General features: G+C 39.3%; 2 protein-coding genes across 4 annotated transcripts in view; both read left to right on the top strand.

Moving 5' to 3' along the window:
* The window catches only part of LOC134289966 (uncharacterized), a 269,170-nt gene that overhangs the window by 234,538 nt on the left and 18,764 nt on the right, over positions 1–15,868 (top strand). The window lies entirely within an intron of this gene.
* LOC109413710 (dual specificity tyrosine-phosphorylation-regulated kinase 1B) overlaps positions 1–15,868 on the top strand; it is a 295,072-nt gene that overhangs the window by 262,756 nt on the left and 16,448 nt on the right. For all 3 annotated transcript variants that reach the window (XM_029880297.2, XM_029880299.2, XM_029880300.2), the window contains 5 exons: positions 3,856–4,024; positions 4,082–4,249; positions 4,320–4,493; positions 4,553–4,665; positions 5,740–6,316. In XM_029880297.2, the coding sequence (XP_029736157.2) occupies positions 3,856–4,024; positions 4,082–4,249; positions 4,320–4,493; positions 4,553–4,665; positions 5,740–6,316 (1,201 nt within the window). The remainder of the gene's footprint in view (positions 1–3,855; positions 4,025–4,081; positions 4,250–4,319; positions 4,494–4,552; positions 4,666–5,739; positions 6,317–15,868) is intronic.

The raw sequence follows: 15,868 nt of genomic DNA, 5'->3' as shown, positions 1-15,868 counted from the left end.
TGATCGGCAGTGTTTGGCGGTATGATAACAAAGTATTCTTAAAAGTTTTAATAAGTGTAATTACCTTATAACTCTAAACTAATTATCAAAATGTCTGTAGCGCATTTTCAGAACCTAGAAGAAGAAAAAACCTAGTTGAATAACTTCTGCAGCAGGAGCTAAGTGTGTTTGTTATGTGTGCAAAATTGATTGATTCCCAAAAACGTGTTTTTTTTCTTTATTCATCATGGCAGCGCCTAATTCCAATCACTATTTTTGATTTAGGAATCACCAAAACGTAAATGTAATTAGGATCGGTTACGATCATAAATCAATAAAAAAAATTAATGAGAAATCATACATACATGACAAGCACATGTTTCATGGGCAGCATCAATGTTCTTTTAAGTGTTGTCATTAAGCAGTGAAAATATATTAAAATAAAGCTTGTTTTGTGTGGCCCTAAAAAGCATAAGATTATTAGTAATCAAACTAAATTATTGTGTGACCTGAAATAGCCTGTATTCATCCTTGCTGCACTTTGCGCCTTCTCGCTTTTTTTATTTGCCATGACAATTCCAAAACATGAACTTGTTTTCTGTAATTGTGTTTAAACTTAAATGGTTGAATTTTTGTTTTACCTGTTATTATCTTGCAACTATTGCAAGCATACATTTCTGCCGCCTTTGATAAAATGAATCATAAAATCGCACTGGCCAAATTCGATGAACGGCTTTAGGACAAATGGTCGAAGGACAAAAGGTCGAATGGACAAAAGGTCGAAGGGACAAAAGGTCGAATGGACAAAAGGTCGAATGGACAAAAGGTTGAATGGGACAAAAAGTCGAATGGACAAAAGGTCGAATGGGTCAATAGGTTGAATGGACAAAAGGTCGAATGGACAAAAAGTCGAATGGGACAAAAGGTCGAATGGGACAGAAGGTCGAATGAACAAAAAATTTAGTTGACCAAGTTACCAGCCGGTGTGTCTCACTTATAAGAAAACAATATTTGAGCCTTTGTTGTTGCCAATTAAGAGAAACATTATAGTGCTCTTATAACAATCATATGCATTCTAGCCGCTAGCATTTCTATAGGAAGTTTTTCCTTCTTTTGGTTATAGGCTGTTCTTTCGAGTTGTGTGTTAATGTGGTATTTAATGGCGATTTAGTTTAATTTTATGTTCAGGAATTTTTCCTTCTTTAATTTATAGGTTGTTCTTTTAACTTTTGTTACTGAAATATTTATTGACTCTTTGGGTAATTATTTTTCAATCAGAAATTTTGCCTTCTTTCATTCGATAGCTGTTCTTTCTAACTATACTGCAAAAAGAATCATTAACTATTTGTGCTAAGTGATCACCCCCTCTTGGATTGATATGTAGTTCCAACGAATTTTACTGTATAAGTAAATAATTTAGTTTTGTTTGTTTATATAATACCCTGAGATTCGTCTTTCTCTAATCCATAGACTGTTTAGTTCTATTAAATCGCTGTAATGATTGGAGTTCCAAATGAAAATATTTCGATCTATGATTCATCCTTCTTTTATTCATAGACTGTTCTTTCAAGGAATATTGTTTTCCACATTTAACTTTAATGAACAACATCATTTCTATAATTTATGGGCATCTATTTCGAATTGCAATGCGGTAATATATTCCTGCATATAAGCTATTGTAAGTTTTAGTAGATACTTGCTATATTTCAATGATTTTTTTTAAGTTGTTGAATAATTTTGGTACACTGATTCTATTATTTAAATTGTCATTTTTCTGTCAAATTCTGATCATTTTTTCATGTCTTCTAATTTGTATTTTGTCTTTTTAATTTTTCGTCCTATTTGACCTATTGTACATTCGAACTTTTGTCCCATTCGACCTTTTGTTCCATTCGACCTTTTGTCCCATTCGACCTTTTGTCCATTTGACCTTTTGTCCATTCGACCTTTTGTCCATTCGACCTTTTGTCCATTCGACCTTTTGTCCATTCGACCTTATGTCTTTCGACCTTTTGTCATAGATTCAAGAGTTTGTTCAGAGTGGAATTCAACACGAGATAAGAGGCAGAATCTTCACATAGAGCACATGCAATTTATGTGATATTCATATGTATATCTGATATGTGAAATTTGGCAGACTCTAGTGAGCTGGTCATATTGCACGATCGTCTTAAACAACTTGTAATTCGTTGTAAAATATTCTACGTTTGTTTCACTCTATGGATGTTCTAATTTATTATTGGAAAGGTGGCTTCCAAAAAGGAGTTTGGCTTAAATGTTTTTGCGCAACACTATAGTTTATATGAAAAAAAGGTAAAATAGTAAAATCAATTTTATTTCAATTTTCCTCGATGAAAGATTTTCTACTCTCCAGAATCTTTTTGTACACGGTTAAGGCTGACTTATAACGAAAAAAGATTTTAGGTTCATGCAATCCAGCAATGTTAAGGGACCCAAGCTACGGTGATGGTGTAAAAGTGTTTTGATAAAGCACTGAAGACTTGGCGTATTTCATTCGAGGGCTTCATCGGTATCGAACAGCTTCCAGAAAGCTTAGACTGTCGGTAAAAATGCAGTTGTCGCCTGAGTACAAGAGTGCCAATGTACTCTAAGGAGTAACAGAGTTATAGCCGCTAGCTCAGCAACGTATACAGAACAGGGCTTTTAAGCTTTTAAAGCATTGAAGGTAGTGCTATGAAAAAATCGAACCGAAACCAGCCGAATCATTCGTTTTCGAACTATCCGAGAAGAACTGTCTACCTCGTCAATATTCCCTAAATATTCCACAAATTTACGGAATACACACAGAACAAAAAACTCCAGGTATTCCATTGATCTTATCCTTCATGAACAGATCAAATCCACAGAAGAACACTATCGAAGTCTGAGAAGTTGTTACGATTGGTGTTAACCGAAGATGGGCTAATAGTGCACACTCATAAAACTAATTGAAGTAAAAGTTGTTTCAGAAATTTTAATTAGAAGGATGTTTTACTTAGATCAACAACCGTACAGTAACCACTCTTTACCACCACTCAAGTAACACCCACAAAAAATAGTTTAAGGAATTTCAAGGTGGTCCCAGGAGGTTCAGGGACGTCGCAAGGAGTTTCAGGAGGTTTGCAGAGGGTTTTCAGGGAGTTTTTGGGCGTTTCAGGGGAATTGAGCGGTGTTATGGTCGAATCAGGGATGTTCAAAGGAGTTTCGGTGACATCCAGAAATGTTCAAGGATCCAGAATGTGAGTTCAAGGGGTTTTCTCCCCATTGCTTAAATAAAAAAGGGGTTTCAGGAGGTTCATTGGGAACATTTCAGGGGCGTTTCCAGGGGCCACAGAGTGTTCCAAACAGGTGCTTCAGGGGGGTTTCGTTAATGATTTTCACTAGAACAGAAATCTCCTCTATAGATTTTTTTTGTCTGTATTAACGAGATTTTTAACCCTAGGCTAGTTCATCTCGGGACCCACGCTTTACTTCCCTTCAAACCCACATTTTGTGAGTATGTCGGGAGTAGGATTCGATCCCAGGTCCTCGGCGTGATAGTCTATAGAAAAATGTAAAAAAAAACGTAAAATAATATGTCTGTCGATTGCGGCCTGATTTTCTGTATGTATCATTATTATTATTATCTTTATTATCGAGATTTTCAGCCAGGGGCTGGTTCATCTCCGCTGTATGTATCAACGAAAACCGTCGATGATTCAATCAAAATGAACGCACCGAGTGATTTTCTCTGAAACTCAACAACACTATTGAATATATTTCTAGACAATTTCTGCAAAAAATCTTGTTGGATTTCTTTGAACTTTTTTGTCACGCTATTTTCTATGAATTAGCTACTAATTTCCACTTCTACCATCTGCTCTCTTTCCCTTCCAGGTTTACTATGCCAAAAAGAAACGAAGAGCTCAACAAACCCAGGGCGAGGACACTTCCCACAAGAAGGAACGAAAGCTATACAACGATGGCTATGACGACGAGAACCATGACTACATCATCAAAAATGGCGAGAAGTTTCTCGATCGCTATGAAATCGATTCACTCATCGGTACCCAACTCAAGATGTAAGAAGTTTTCCTGAATTAAAACATGATTATAATTTTAGGCAAAGGCAGCTTCGGTCAGGTGGTGAAAGCGTACGACCACGAGGAGGAGTGCCAGGTGGCGATCAAAATCATCAAAAACAAAAGACCCTTCCTCAGTCAAGCACAAATCGAGGTGAACCTGCTGGAGATGATGAACCGGGCGGATGCGGAGAACAAATACTATATTGGTAAGTTTCTTGGGTCTCGAATAGGTGCGAGATAGTAACGTTCGATCTCTTTCCCCTCGGACCATTGCAGTAAGGCTGAAGCGACACTTTATGTGGCGGAATCACCTGTGTTTAGTATTCGAGCTGTTATCCTATAATTTATACGACTTATTGCGCAATACGAACTTCCGCGGGGTTTCGCTGAATCTGACGAGGAAGTTTGCCCAGCAGTTATGTACGGCGTTATTATTTTTAAGTTCACAAGGTAGGTTCTACCCGGTGCGGTGTCGTAGTTGAACTACATAATGTTCTTTTCCATTTCAGAATTAAATATCATACACTGTGATTTAAAACCAGAAAATATATTATTATGTAACCCTAAACGGTCAGCAATTAAGATAGTAGATTTTGGCAGTTCATGTCAGCTAGGACAAAGGGTAAGTACCACTTTCGGGAAGATGCTCCTTAGGGCATAGCTATTGCAAAACAAACCAATTGAATGGGTACCTTGGAATGTGCTCGTTTGCCGTTTATCGGATCGAACACAATCGGAGAACATGTAAGAGGCAATAAAATGGAATTACCCTTCGGTGTACTGTACTGCTCTTTACTAGCCCTTTTCTGTATCCGGAGAGTAAACAAGGTGCTCAATTACCAGTATACGATTACAATCCCCGAGCAGAGACGGAGAACAAAATATAATCACATTCAAATATTTCTTCATTTTTTTCGTGGAGGTCATGCGAGCCATCCTAAAAAGGCTCTGATTCAAACGAACGACGTCTGTTCCAACTTCTTCCACAATGTTTTCCAAGCTTATCCCGATCAGAGTTTTCCCAAGGAGTTCTTGTCTTGTGATCCTCACAGACAAAAATTTCAAAATTAGTTAGGAGATCCTAGTTTGTTGACTGGGGATTCAGAATAAGCCAAATCTACGAAGTAACATTCATATGTTCAAAAAAGATTCTTCTGATGACACATGTCAATAGCAAAGGCAGCATTGCCAGCAACTAATGGAAGGCTTTTTGAGGTGCAGCATGCGATAACTCGTTTGAAACGTCAGCTGTAACAGCACATCCCAAGAAACAATCTTAAGCCCCTGGAAAAGCAAACAAGAGGAACAATTTTATGCCGCTTGAAGGGTTTTTATAAACCACAAACACGAAGAAAATCAGTTTTGGGCTTATGACTGTGTTTAGAACTTCTCTTCAATACGGCGAACACTTAAAATTGTTAGGTACTTGGGCGTGCAGCTCTGGTAGTGTAGTGACGATTGCGTTATTGACAAGTACACATGCTCGAGGCACGACACGCGTTTTTCATGTCACCATACAGCTATTTGGACTATTCTAGAGAATGCGTTTACATTGATGATCCATTTCATATAAGCCAGTTTGCTGTTTATCTCTTTTTAAACTCTGCTCGGGACAATATTCCTTTTATAACACATTGAAAACAAAACACTCATATTCCGGTTTCTTTTCTCCTCTTTCCATCCACCCTCGGCGCAGATATATCAATACATACAATCACGTTTCTACCGCTCGCCGGAGGTACTACTAGGGATACCGTACGACTTAGCAATAGACATGTGGTCGCTCGGGTGCATACTGGTGGAAATGCACACCGGCGAGCCGCTGTTCTCCGGCTCGAACGAGGCGGACCAAATCAACAAGATCGTCGAGGTGCTCGGGATGCCCCCGAAGCACATCCTCGACCAGGCGCACAAAACTCGCAAGTTCTTCGAGAAGCTCCCGGACGGATCGTACGTGCTGCGGAAAACGCAAAACCAGCGCAAGTACAAGGCGCCCGGCACCCGGAAGCTGCACGACATCCTCGGCGTGGAAACGGGCGGACCGGGCGGCCGGAGGCACGGCGAACCCGGCCACAGCGTATCCGACTATCTTAAGTTTAAGGACCTAATTTTAAGGATGCTGGATTACGATCCGAAGACGCGCTGCACACCGTACTATGCCTTGCAACACAACTTCTTCAAGCGGACGTCGGACGAGAGCACCAACACGGCGAACACGATCAGCTCGCTCAGCACCAGCCCGTCGGTTAGCACGCAGGACCCCAGCAGTCACGGTGAGCATATGGAACCAAATGTCTAAATTGAATTTGGCATAGCTTTTATGTTCCTCTGGTATTATGTGTTACTAACCATCATCATGCTACTAATACGCGCTTTTACCTGCTAACACTACTGAGGAAGGTGTAGGTATGTTTGGTTTGTATTATTATCTGATTTTTCTCAGAATTTCTTTCTAAGATTTTTTCCGGCAATTAATCCAGAGGTTCTTCCAGAAATTCTTCCTTGATTTCTCCCTAACTGACATTCCTTCCGGGATTTTGGCAATGGTTTCCCCGGAAGTTCTGCTGGAGCTCTTCGGAGTGTTTAGTTCTTCTGGAAATTGCTTAAGGTATTCCTACCGGGATCTCTCACAGAATTTCTCCCGGGATTTCTGTAGAAGTTCAACCTGGGATTTTTCCGGAATTTCTCCAGAAGTTTCTCGCGAGATTTCTCCCGGAGTTCCTTCCACGATTCCTTCCAGGTTTTTTTTTAGTTTCCTGGAATTTCTTCCAGTGTTTCTTCCGCGATTTCTATCAAAGTATCTCACGGCATTTCTCCTGGAAGTTCACTAATAGTTCTGAGATATCTTCCGAGGATTTTCATGAGATTTCTTCAGCTCTTCTCACGGGGTTTTTCCTGAAGTTTCTCTGAAAAGATCTCTAGAGATTTCCTCAGGGATGTTCCTAATGATTTTTGATGGAGTTTCTACCCAGATATACGCAGAGGTTCCTCTTGGGATTTTTTAGGAAATTTCTCACGAATTTTTGCTGAGTTTTTTCTCGCTTTCTCCTGGAGTTCCTCGAGGCATCTCTCCGAGAATTCTACTATACTATTTTCTCTCTGGGTTTAAACCAAGAATTTCTTCCTAAATTTTCTCCCGAGTGTTCCTGAGATATTTCTCCTGGTGTTCCTCGCGGGATTTGTCACCTAAACCTTTCAGGGATTTCGCTTAGAGGTCGTCTCGGGATTTCTACTAGAAATTCTTCCGATATTTCTTGCGATGTCATCTCAAGATTTTTCCTAGATTTTCTCATGGAAATTTCTGCGGCACTTTTTGGAAAAAAAAACGAGGATTTCTACCAGAATTCTCCTGGGATTTTCCCTTTGGTATGCTGAGAGGATATCTGGTGGAATACCCTGGAGAAATTCTAGAAGATCTCAGGATTTCTCCCAAAGGTTCTCCCTGGGGATTTCATTCGGAGTTTTTTTTTCCGAGATTACTGTAGGAATTTCTGGCTCCAGAGGGTTCTCCAGAATTGCTCCAGGAGTTCCTCACGGGGTTTTTCCCAGAGCTCTATCCAGAACTTTTAGAGTTGTCCTGGAATTTGTTACCGTTTTTTTATTTCGGACAGCCAATATTTCTCCAGGAGTTCTTCATAGAATTTCCCAAATAGTTCTGGGATATGTCGATCTCCCAAAAAAAGTTTGAGGGACATCTCCGTAGCTTTTCGCTGTTTTTTTTTCGGAATTTCATCCCGAGGTTCCTAACAGATCTTTTCAAAGATTTATTCAGGAGTTTTCCTAGTGATTTTACCTAGAGGTTCTCTCGAGATATCTGCTGAAGTTCTTCCTGGAAATTTTCCTATAATTTCTCATGAAACTATTCAAGAAGTTTCTCCCGTATTTTGTTTTGCTGAGACTTTTGGGGGATTTTCCTGGAGTTCTTTGCGAGATCTGTCCAGGAGCTCTTTCTGGAATTTCACTCGTAGTTTCTCCCGAGATTTAGAGCAGATTTAAGCAGGCATTTCTTTCAAACCTTTTCGGATTTCGGGAAGTTTTTCTCCCGAAGTTCCTCGGGAGATCTCTCCCACAATCCCTTGCAAGATGTCATACATAGGCCTTCCCGGAGTATCTGCTACAGTTTCTCTCGCAATTTTTAAAATGCCGGCATTTTATGCAAGATTTTATATGCATTTCCTTCTGAGATTTCTCACGACGTCCTTCCAAGATTTCTCCTGGAGTATCGGTTAGAATTACTTCCGGAAGTTATTGAGACAAATGTTTGTCCATTGAGCTTATACTAAATTCCCTGCATAATCGCCTTTGGAATTTCTTCACAATTTTTTACTGTGTTGCTTCCATGAATCCTCCAGAGTTGGTCCTCAAGATGTTCCTTCTGGGAATCTTGAAAGAGTTCCTCCTGAGAACTGCTTTACGAATGCATCATCTTCCTCCTTCAGGTATTCTTTCTAGGCTTTCGTATACGAATGCCTTCTAGAGGTATCTTCAGAAACTCCTTCAGGTGATTCCTCCAGAAACTTCTAAGGATACCTTCGAGAATTGCTTCCAAATATTCCTCCAGAAATTCCATCTCGGGAGTTCTCCAGGAATCCCTTCTGTGGATGACTCCAGGATGTCATCAGGGGAATCCTCCGGAAGTTTCTTTTGGAATCCTTCAGGAGTTACGTCTGAAAATTCTGAAAATCAAAATGAAATCCCTAGATGTCCTTCTTGAAAAAATCGTCAGATCCTATCCCAGATAGCATGCAGGGATAGTTTTTCTTGAGTAATTCCCGATCTCTCGACGCATACTAAATTAGACACCAGTAAACAGACTGCTGGTGACTAGATATGCGGAGTGTGAGAGTAAGGCCTGAAGTATACAGAATCATATATTTGACAAGGAAAGAACTCAAGAAACAACATCAGTATGACACTAATGAAAATTCGATCGAGTCGAACAAGATGTTTGAGCATTGGTTTCTTTTCCGACAAATATTTGACCCTGTGTACTATCAGCTTAAGTCTTGGCTTCATAAAAATTGATCTGGGCATAAACGCGAGTGTGTTGTGGATGGGCATCTAAGCCGCAAGAGAAATGGATGTGTGAAAAAGGGAGTGTTCATGCCGTGGGTGGGCTCATATTCAGTTTGGCTGTTCATTCCGCAGAATCATTACCTATTCTGTGGCTCAGTTGGTTAAAGCGCCGGTCTAGCGAACACGGAGTCATGGGTTCGAATCCCACCAGAATGCGACTTTTTCACAAACGCATCTGTCAATTTGCCAATTAACAACATTCTGTGCCTTATAATTACAAGTTTGTCAGTAAAAAGAGGCATGCTGAGAATAATTTCGCAAGGACTTTCTAGAAGGATTCTTGCAAAATCCTTGGAGAAATCCAAAGATAAATTTCTGGAGAATTTTCATCAGATGTCCCTTTTCACATTCCTTCTAGAGCTTCTACGGGGATTCCTTCGAGAGTTCCACACCAAAAATGGGAATACATTAACGAATTCATTCAGATACTCTTTAATTTGCTCCAAGAGTTGCTTTTGATATTCACTTAGAAATTCTTCCCGGGAAAACTTTTGGAGTTTTTGTATGTTATCTAGAGCTTCTTCTCCGATCCTTTAGAGTTCCTTTTAGTATTTTTTCTTCATGAAATTCTTCTGGGATTGCTTGAAGAGCTTTTGCTCTTAAATCGTCTTTGTTATTTTTCCAGGACTTGTTACTGCTATTTCTGAGTTCCTTCTGGGAATACTCCACGATTTTTTTTTCTGGGAATGCTCTAAGCTCAAGGGTTCATTATTGGAGCACTCTAAGAGTTCCATGTAAAAATCCTCTTGGAGTTCCATCTAGAAATGCTACAGGAGTACCTTCTGCAAATCTTCCAGAAGATTATTCTGAAAATCCTTTAATGGTTTCTTCTCGTAAGTGGTAAAATACTACTTTGCAACTTCCTTGTTTACCACCAAATATTGTTCGCACCAGCTTACGCTCTAGAACATACAATTAGTTCCAGTTGTTCAACACTTAGGACCGAGAAGGATCGGTATCTTTGGTATCGCGAACTGTTTGAGATAATCAAATAAAAATGGTGAAATAACTTTACATTAAAAATTAGTATAATTTATGTTTGAAATAAAAATATTTATGTTTTTTTTAATCTTCTTCGTGTATTACCTGACGCTTATCACGCTGGTATAGTGCACGATCAACGTCCCAACCTAACCCCCAATTTATGTGAAACTTATCGAACACGTTTATTAAATCACAAGAATGGAATGTTACTTTAATGATGATGGTTACATAACTGATATTGTTTCGTTTCGTTATGTTTCTGTTCTCAATTATTATGTATTGAATTGATGAAAACTTGAGCAAGAATACTAACATTACAATATGAATTCCTACATCTTGTCGAATCTCTTTTTTCCTTCCTATCGCTTCTATTGCACCTGTTAACCCCTTATAGCAGACGATCGTCGATGACTCGAGCCAAGTGAAAGACTTCCTCCGCCGCAACAGCAGCATCAGCATCATCCACATCCTCATCAGCCGCAACCGCAGCAGTCACATCGTAACAGTAATAATAACAATAATAATAATTCTAATACTAACAGCGATAACAATAATACTAACAACGGTAGAGACCCACAACAACAGCAACAGCAATCGCAGCAACAGCAACAACAACAACAACAGTAAGATCTCTGAAAGGAAACGGAAAATGGAAGACAAACGACTCATACTTATCGCATACGCAAACACTCATATTATAACCTTATGTTACGCGAAAAGGATCGAGAGAGGAATGACTTGTATCGGTATGTAGTTCAAATTGAGGGAATGATGCTGCGGGTTCAGTGACCGAGTCGGGAACGCCAGAAAAACCACACAGTAGGGCAATGTTTGGTACAGGAAAAGCCGTAGTAATCAAAGGACAGGAGAAGGAAATAGCCAGAAGAAATATTGCAATAAGAATGCGTACAGTAGACAGGAGCAAAAGTAAATAACACATATAGTAAACAGAACCGTAGTTTGCAGAATGAGGATCCACACAGAAAGTAAAAGATAATCTCCCCACTATTACATGTAAAGAGAAAGAAACTCCCCATAAATGAATCTTCCATCTATTTTTTGGCGAATTCCGATGATGTCAAACGCGAAAAAAATGCGAACACAAATTGTCTACAACAATACAAAAAGAGAAGAAACCTTTTTTTAGAAGGAAACAAAAGCAGAACAAAATTTTGACCCAATAATACAAAGCAAAAAGTACATTAGCTCCAACAGCAAAAACAAAGGAAAAACAAATTGAAAGTAAGAAAATATATAGGAAAAACAAATCATAAGAAACAAAGCATAAAAAAACCGAGTACCAGACGAGGGAGCGAGGGCAAGATCGTGAACGAGCGCGCGAGGGGTTGCACGATGAGACCGCGTCTGAGCGAGGACAGTAGCCAGTATGAGAGGAACGACTGATCAGAAGAGATTGCGACTGTGAGAGAGACTCATGAAGCCAAGCTTGCTGCCAGAAAAGGATACCCCCACACAAAGACGAGAGAGAAAGAGAGAGTTCGACATTGTGCTTGATTGGATCCAGGTGTAAAGTAGACTTTTCTTTTTGACAACAAAAAAAAAGTATAAATAGAAACCGCTAGTGATATGAAAATTGAAGACAGAGAATAATCAGACCCGCGGAGAAAAAAAAGAGACAAAAGTATTTATCATTGTGGACAAAAAAAGTGAAACAAATTAGGAAGCATACAAGCTACACATACGCAACAGCTAAAAGCAAGTATTGGATTGGAGAGACTCTTTTTTATAGTAGCACAGACCAGGCATGGATTAGGGAACGGTTAGGGTAACAGTTAAGTAAATAGCCAGGCATCGTTAAGTATTATTGAAATCCGAAAGTTGAAACGTAAACGTTAAAGTCGGATCAGGGCAGTGTGCATAGGTATTGTAACCCGCTAGTAGGAAGGGGAAGAGAGAGGGAGAAATTTAGGGAAATGAGAAGAACTGTTGCATAGGTATGAGAAAGGAAAGTAAAACAAAAATAAAACTATTCAAAAGTGTTCTTTACCGAATTGAATTGCACTTCGACATCTGTATTTCCGTATAACGAGGACTGAGAGAACCGGCAGATTGTTATTATTGATATTATTGTCATTATTATTATTATTGCGCGTCGTATCGTGAAATCAGCAGCAAAAGAAGATGGCGTACGGCGAGGAAAAAGATATACTGCGACGTCGATCACCGCCAGCGGGCATCTTCACTCGACTGTGCCACTCATCTAACAAAGCACTACTCATTAACACACTAGAAAAAAATTGCCAAAAACAGTGTTCCAATAAGTTATTTTAGGTAACTAACAACTTTTTCTAACATTTCTAACATATTTTTTAGTGTTGCATGCTAAAACGCAGACAAACGGGCATGACTTATGTTAACAGACAGTAACGATTGACGCAAGAAATGTTTGCTTGTCTGCGTTAGAGTAGTTATATTATGAGGTAGCAGCTTTATATAAAGCAAATGTTGTATTGTTCAATTTTGCATAGACGTATTGTATTGCTGCTTTATCACTTTTATTAGTTTCATTTTATTAACATGTTATGGTCGAAAACTAGTCACAAATTCGAACTGTTATCTAAATGTGCAGTACTTTCTTTAGCAGTATTGAGTCAAACCATTTCTCGATAGCTTCGCGTCTCAGAGACCAGAAGATATTTTATTTATTTATTTTTTAATTATTCTATAATATCTTTATCAGAAAGTTTTTCAGCCCTTGGCTGGTTCGTCTCAGTTTTATTTTGTAAAATGTAAATTGCATACACTTTGTTCACTTTTTTCTGCTAGTAGTCTTACTTCTAGTTAACATTGGTACAGGGGATAGTCAAAATAACTGGGACAGGTAAAATTTTCACTTTTCAAAAAATGTTCAACTAGCTGTAACTTTTTGAAAAAGACATCAAATATTCTCAATTTTTTACTGTAAGTTCATCAACTAGTTGTGTATTAGTGGTCCAATTTTGGAAAAGATCGGGCTATTCTAGACGAAGTTAGAGAGATTCTAGAAAAAGGTATAATTATCCGATAGCCAAATTTGAGCTGTTATATCTCCAGATTCAACAAACCGAATGCAATAAAATTTTGATCGTTTATGACTTATATAATGAGCTATCAAAAACTTTTGACTAAACTAAAAATTCTTTACACGGAAGAAAATTATAACGATTAGATTATTTTTCTAATATAACACCAAATTATCCAAAACTTCATCATCGTTTCAAAATTCGAGATTGTAATTATAGTTCATTAAAATTCCCTCTAATTGACTTGAATATATTTATGTTTCAAAGGAAAGCAACCAAATGGCCGGCATTAAATTGAAAAAGTAATGGGATGCATATGAAAAATAGATAAATTTACTAAAAAAACATAGAATAAATGAAATCGCTATAACTTTTTTTCTTATTAATAATTTCAAATTAAGTCAAATGTTTTTCAAAGTTCAATATATTAGGCATGAATGATCAAAATTTCATTGCATTTGGTTCATTGAATCCGGAGATATAACAACTCAAAGTTGGCTATCGGATAATTACATCCTTTTCTAGAATCTTTCTTACTTCGTGTGGAATAGCCTGATTTTTTCCAAAATTGGACCATTGATACACAGCTAGTTGATGAACGTACAGTAAAAATTTGAGAATATTTGATGCCCTTTTCGAAAAGTTACAGCTAGTTGAACATATTTTGAAAAGTGATAATTTTACCTATCCCAGTTATTTCGAGTATCCCCTGTATATTGACAATCGGTTTATCAAATATTCCTTCAATCTTCATGCCTTGTAACAGATCCTGTGGTACAGATGGTTCTTTTTTTCATTTTGAAGTATTCTTCTTTCTGTCCACTGACCGTCGTCGCTTGTTAGTTGATTGAGTCTCGGCGGTATTCCGCAGCCTGGATTCTTCGTGCTTGCGTTCCCTGTGTCAGTTAAGTGTTCATCAATTATCCTCTGGAAAGGTGGAAGCAGCAACCTTTCGAACACTTCACGTTGGTCCATATGGAGTACCCCGTCCTTATCCCTGCACGTTTCGGCTCGCGGTACGAAGACTTTTTGGGCGCCGCCAGGAGCCCCTGGGCCTGCCTCTGCTGCGATGTCCTGCTGGGTTCCAGTCTAGCGCATGCTTGCAGATTTCGTTCCCGCCCATGCGTATAGTGTGGCCAATCGACGTCCACTTTCGTTCCCAAATTTCTGTCGTTATTGGCTCGTTGGAGATCCAGTTGTGAGGTTCAGGTATCAGTAGGTCGGCTCCAGAGGCACGTTCTCCTCCATTTGGGAAATTTGTGCACCGTGTTCTCCACTGATACACACCTCATTTCACTGGCGTACAGCAGCACAGATTTCACGTTTGAGTTGAAAATTCGGGTTTTGGTGCATTGACTAATCTGACTGTTTTTGCATACATTTCTTAAACTCGCAAAATCAGCCCACGCTTTCTTGATTCGCGCACCTATGTCGATCGACCGCCGTTTAGCTAACAACATATTGGAAGCTTTCAACATTAAGCACTGCTTTCGCAGCTACCATAAAACTGGAAGGGATGATCAAGTTTATATCCAACGATTTGGTCTTGTTGACGTTGATGGTAAAACCTGCCGCCGATGAGCGATCGGCAACATCATCGAGCTTTACTCTACATATCAGAGCGCCGTTGAGCTAAGAGAGCAACGACATCGTAGTCATTGAAGGGTTCCATGGTAATGGGCTGTTACAGCAACTCACGATTTGATTCACGTTCAATCGCACCTACCAGGATCTCGTCGAATACGATGAGGAACAGCAGCGGTGATAGTATGTATAATGTTTATATCCTTGCCTCACTCCAGAAACGTCCCGGATGGGTTCGGAAAAGACACCGTTGTGCAGTATTCTGCACGAAAATGCCCTGTACTGTGCCTCAATGAGGCCGATGATTTTCTTAGGGACACCCTTGCGCCTGAGGGCTCCCCACATATTTTGGTTGAAACGGTCGAAAGCTTTTTCGTGATCAATGAACACCAGGTAGAGAGACTCTTGGAATTCAATGATTTGCTCCAAGATGATACGAAGCGTGACAATACCGGATCCACACCGAATTGTCTGGAACGGAATCCTGCTTGCTGCCGGCAGAGAGTTTCGTCAATCTTCTCCTGCATTTGGTTAAGGATCACTTTGCAGAGCACTACTAACAAAAACCCCATCCGTTCTGGTAGTGGGGTCGCAGAGTGCTCCCGCTCTCTAGTAGCAACAACCATCACTCTCTAATATTCCTTTCTCTTCCCAACTGACTGTAAGGCCTGGTAAGGATTGATCCAAAATGTAGGCATGAGCTGCTTAAATTGCACTTTGAGAATAAGTGGAGTGTCCCAGCCCCTTAATCAGTTGATTCTCAGTGCAATTCATACCAGTTCAGATCAATCACGGAAGTGCATCCATTGACATGCACAGTCAGTCTAATAAGTTAAGCTACTCATATTTTTGAGATTAGTGCAACGTAAGAACTATATCACAATCACACAACACGACGCGGAACAGGACATAACACCTTTTTGTTCTTACAAAAACCAAGAACAGAACGTGTTATGTCCTGTTCCGCGTCGTGTCGTGTCGTGTGATTGGATTAAGTTAAGCTAAGCTTTAAGTTTGGTCTTCTGAACCGAGAAATAATTTCTTCTAGTGATACAAGACTGAAGATTCAATGCATGCTATATCGCTTTGCTTTTTGGTGTAATCTTCTGAACCGAGTGTACTTGATGTTTCGCTATGTGATTAAAATCCAGTCACTAA

Source organism: Aedes albopictus, chromosome 3 (assembly GCF_035046485.1).
Source record: "Aedes albopictus strain Foshan chromosome 3, AalbF5, whole genome shotgun sequence".
NCBI classification, from domain to species: Eukaryota; Metazoa; Arthropoda; class Insecta; order Diptera; family Culicidae; genus Aedes; species Aedes albopictus.
Note: the sequence above shows the minus strand (reverse complement) of the source record. Positions and strands in the feature narration are given on the sequence as shown.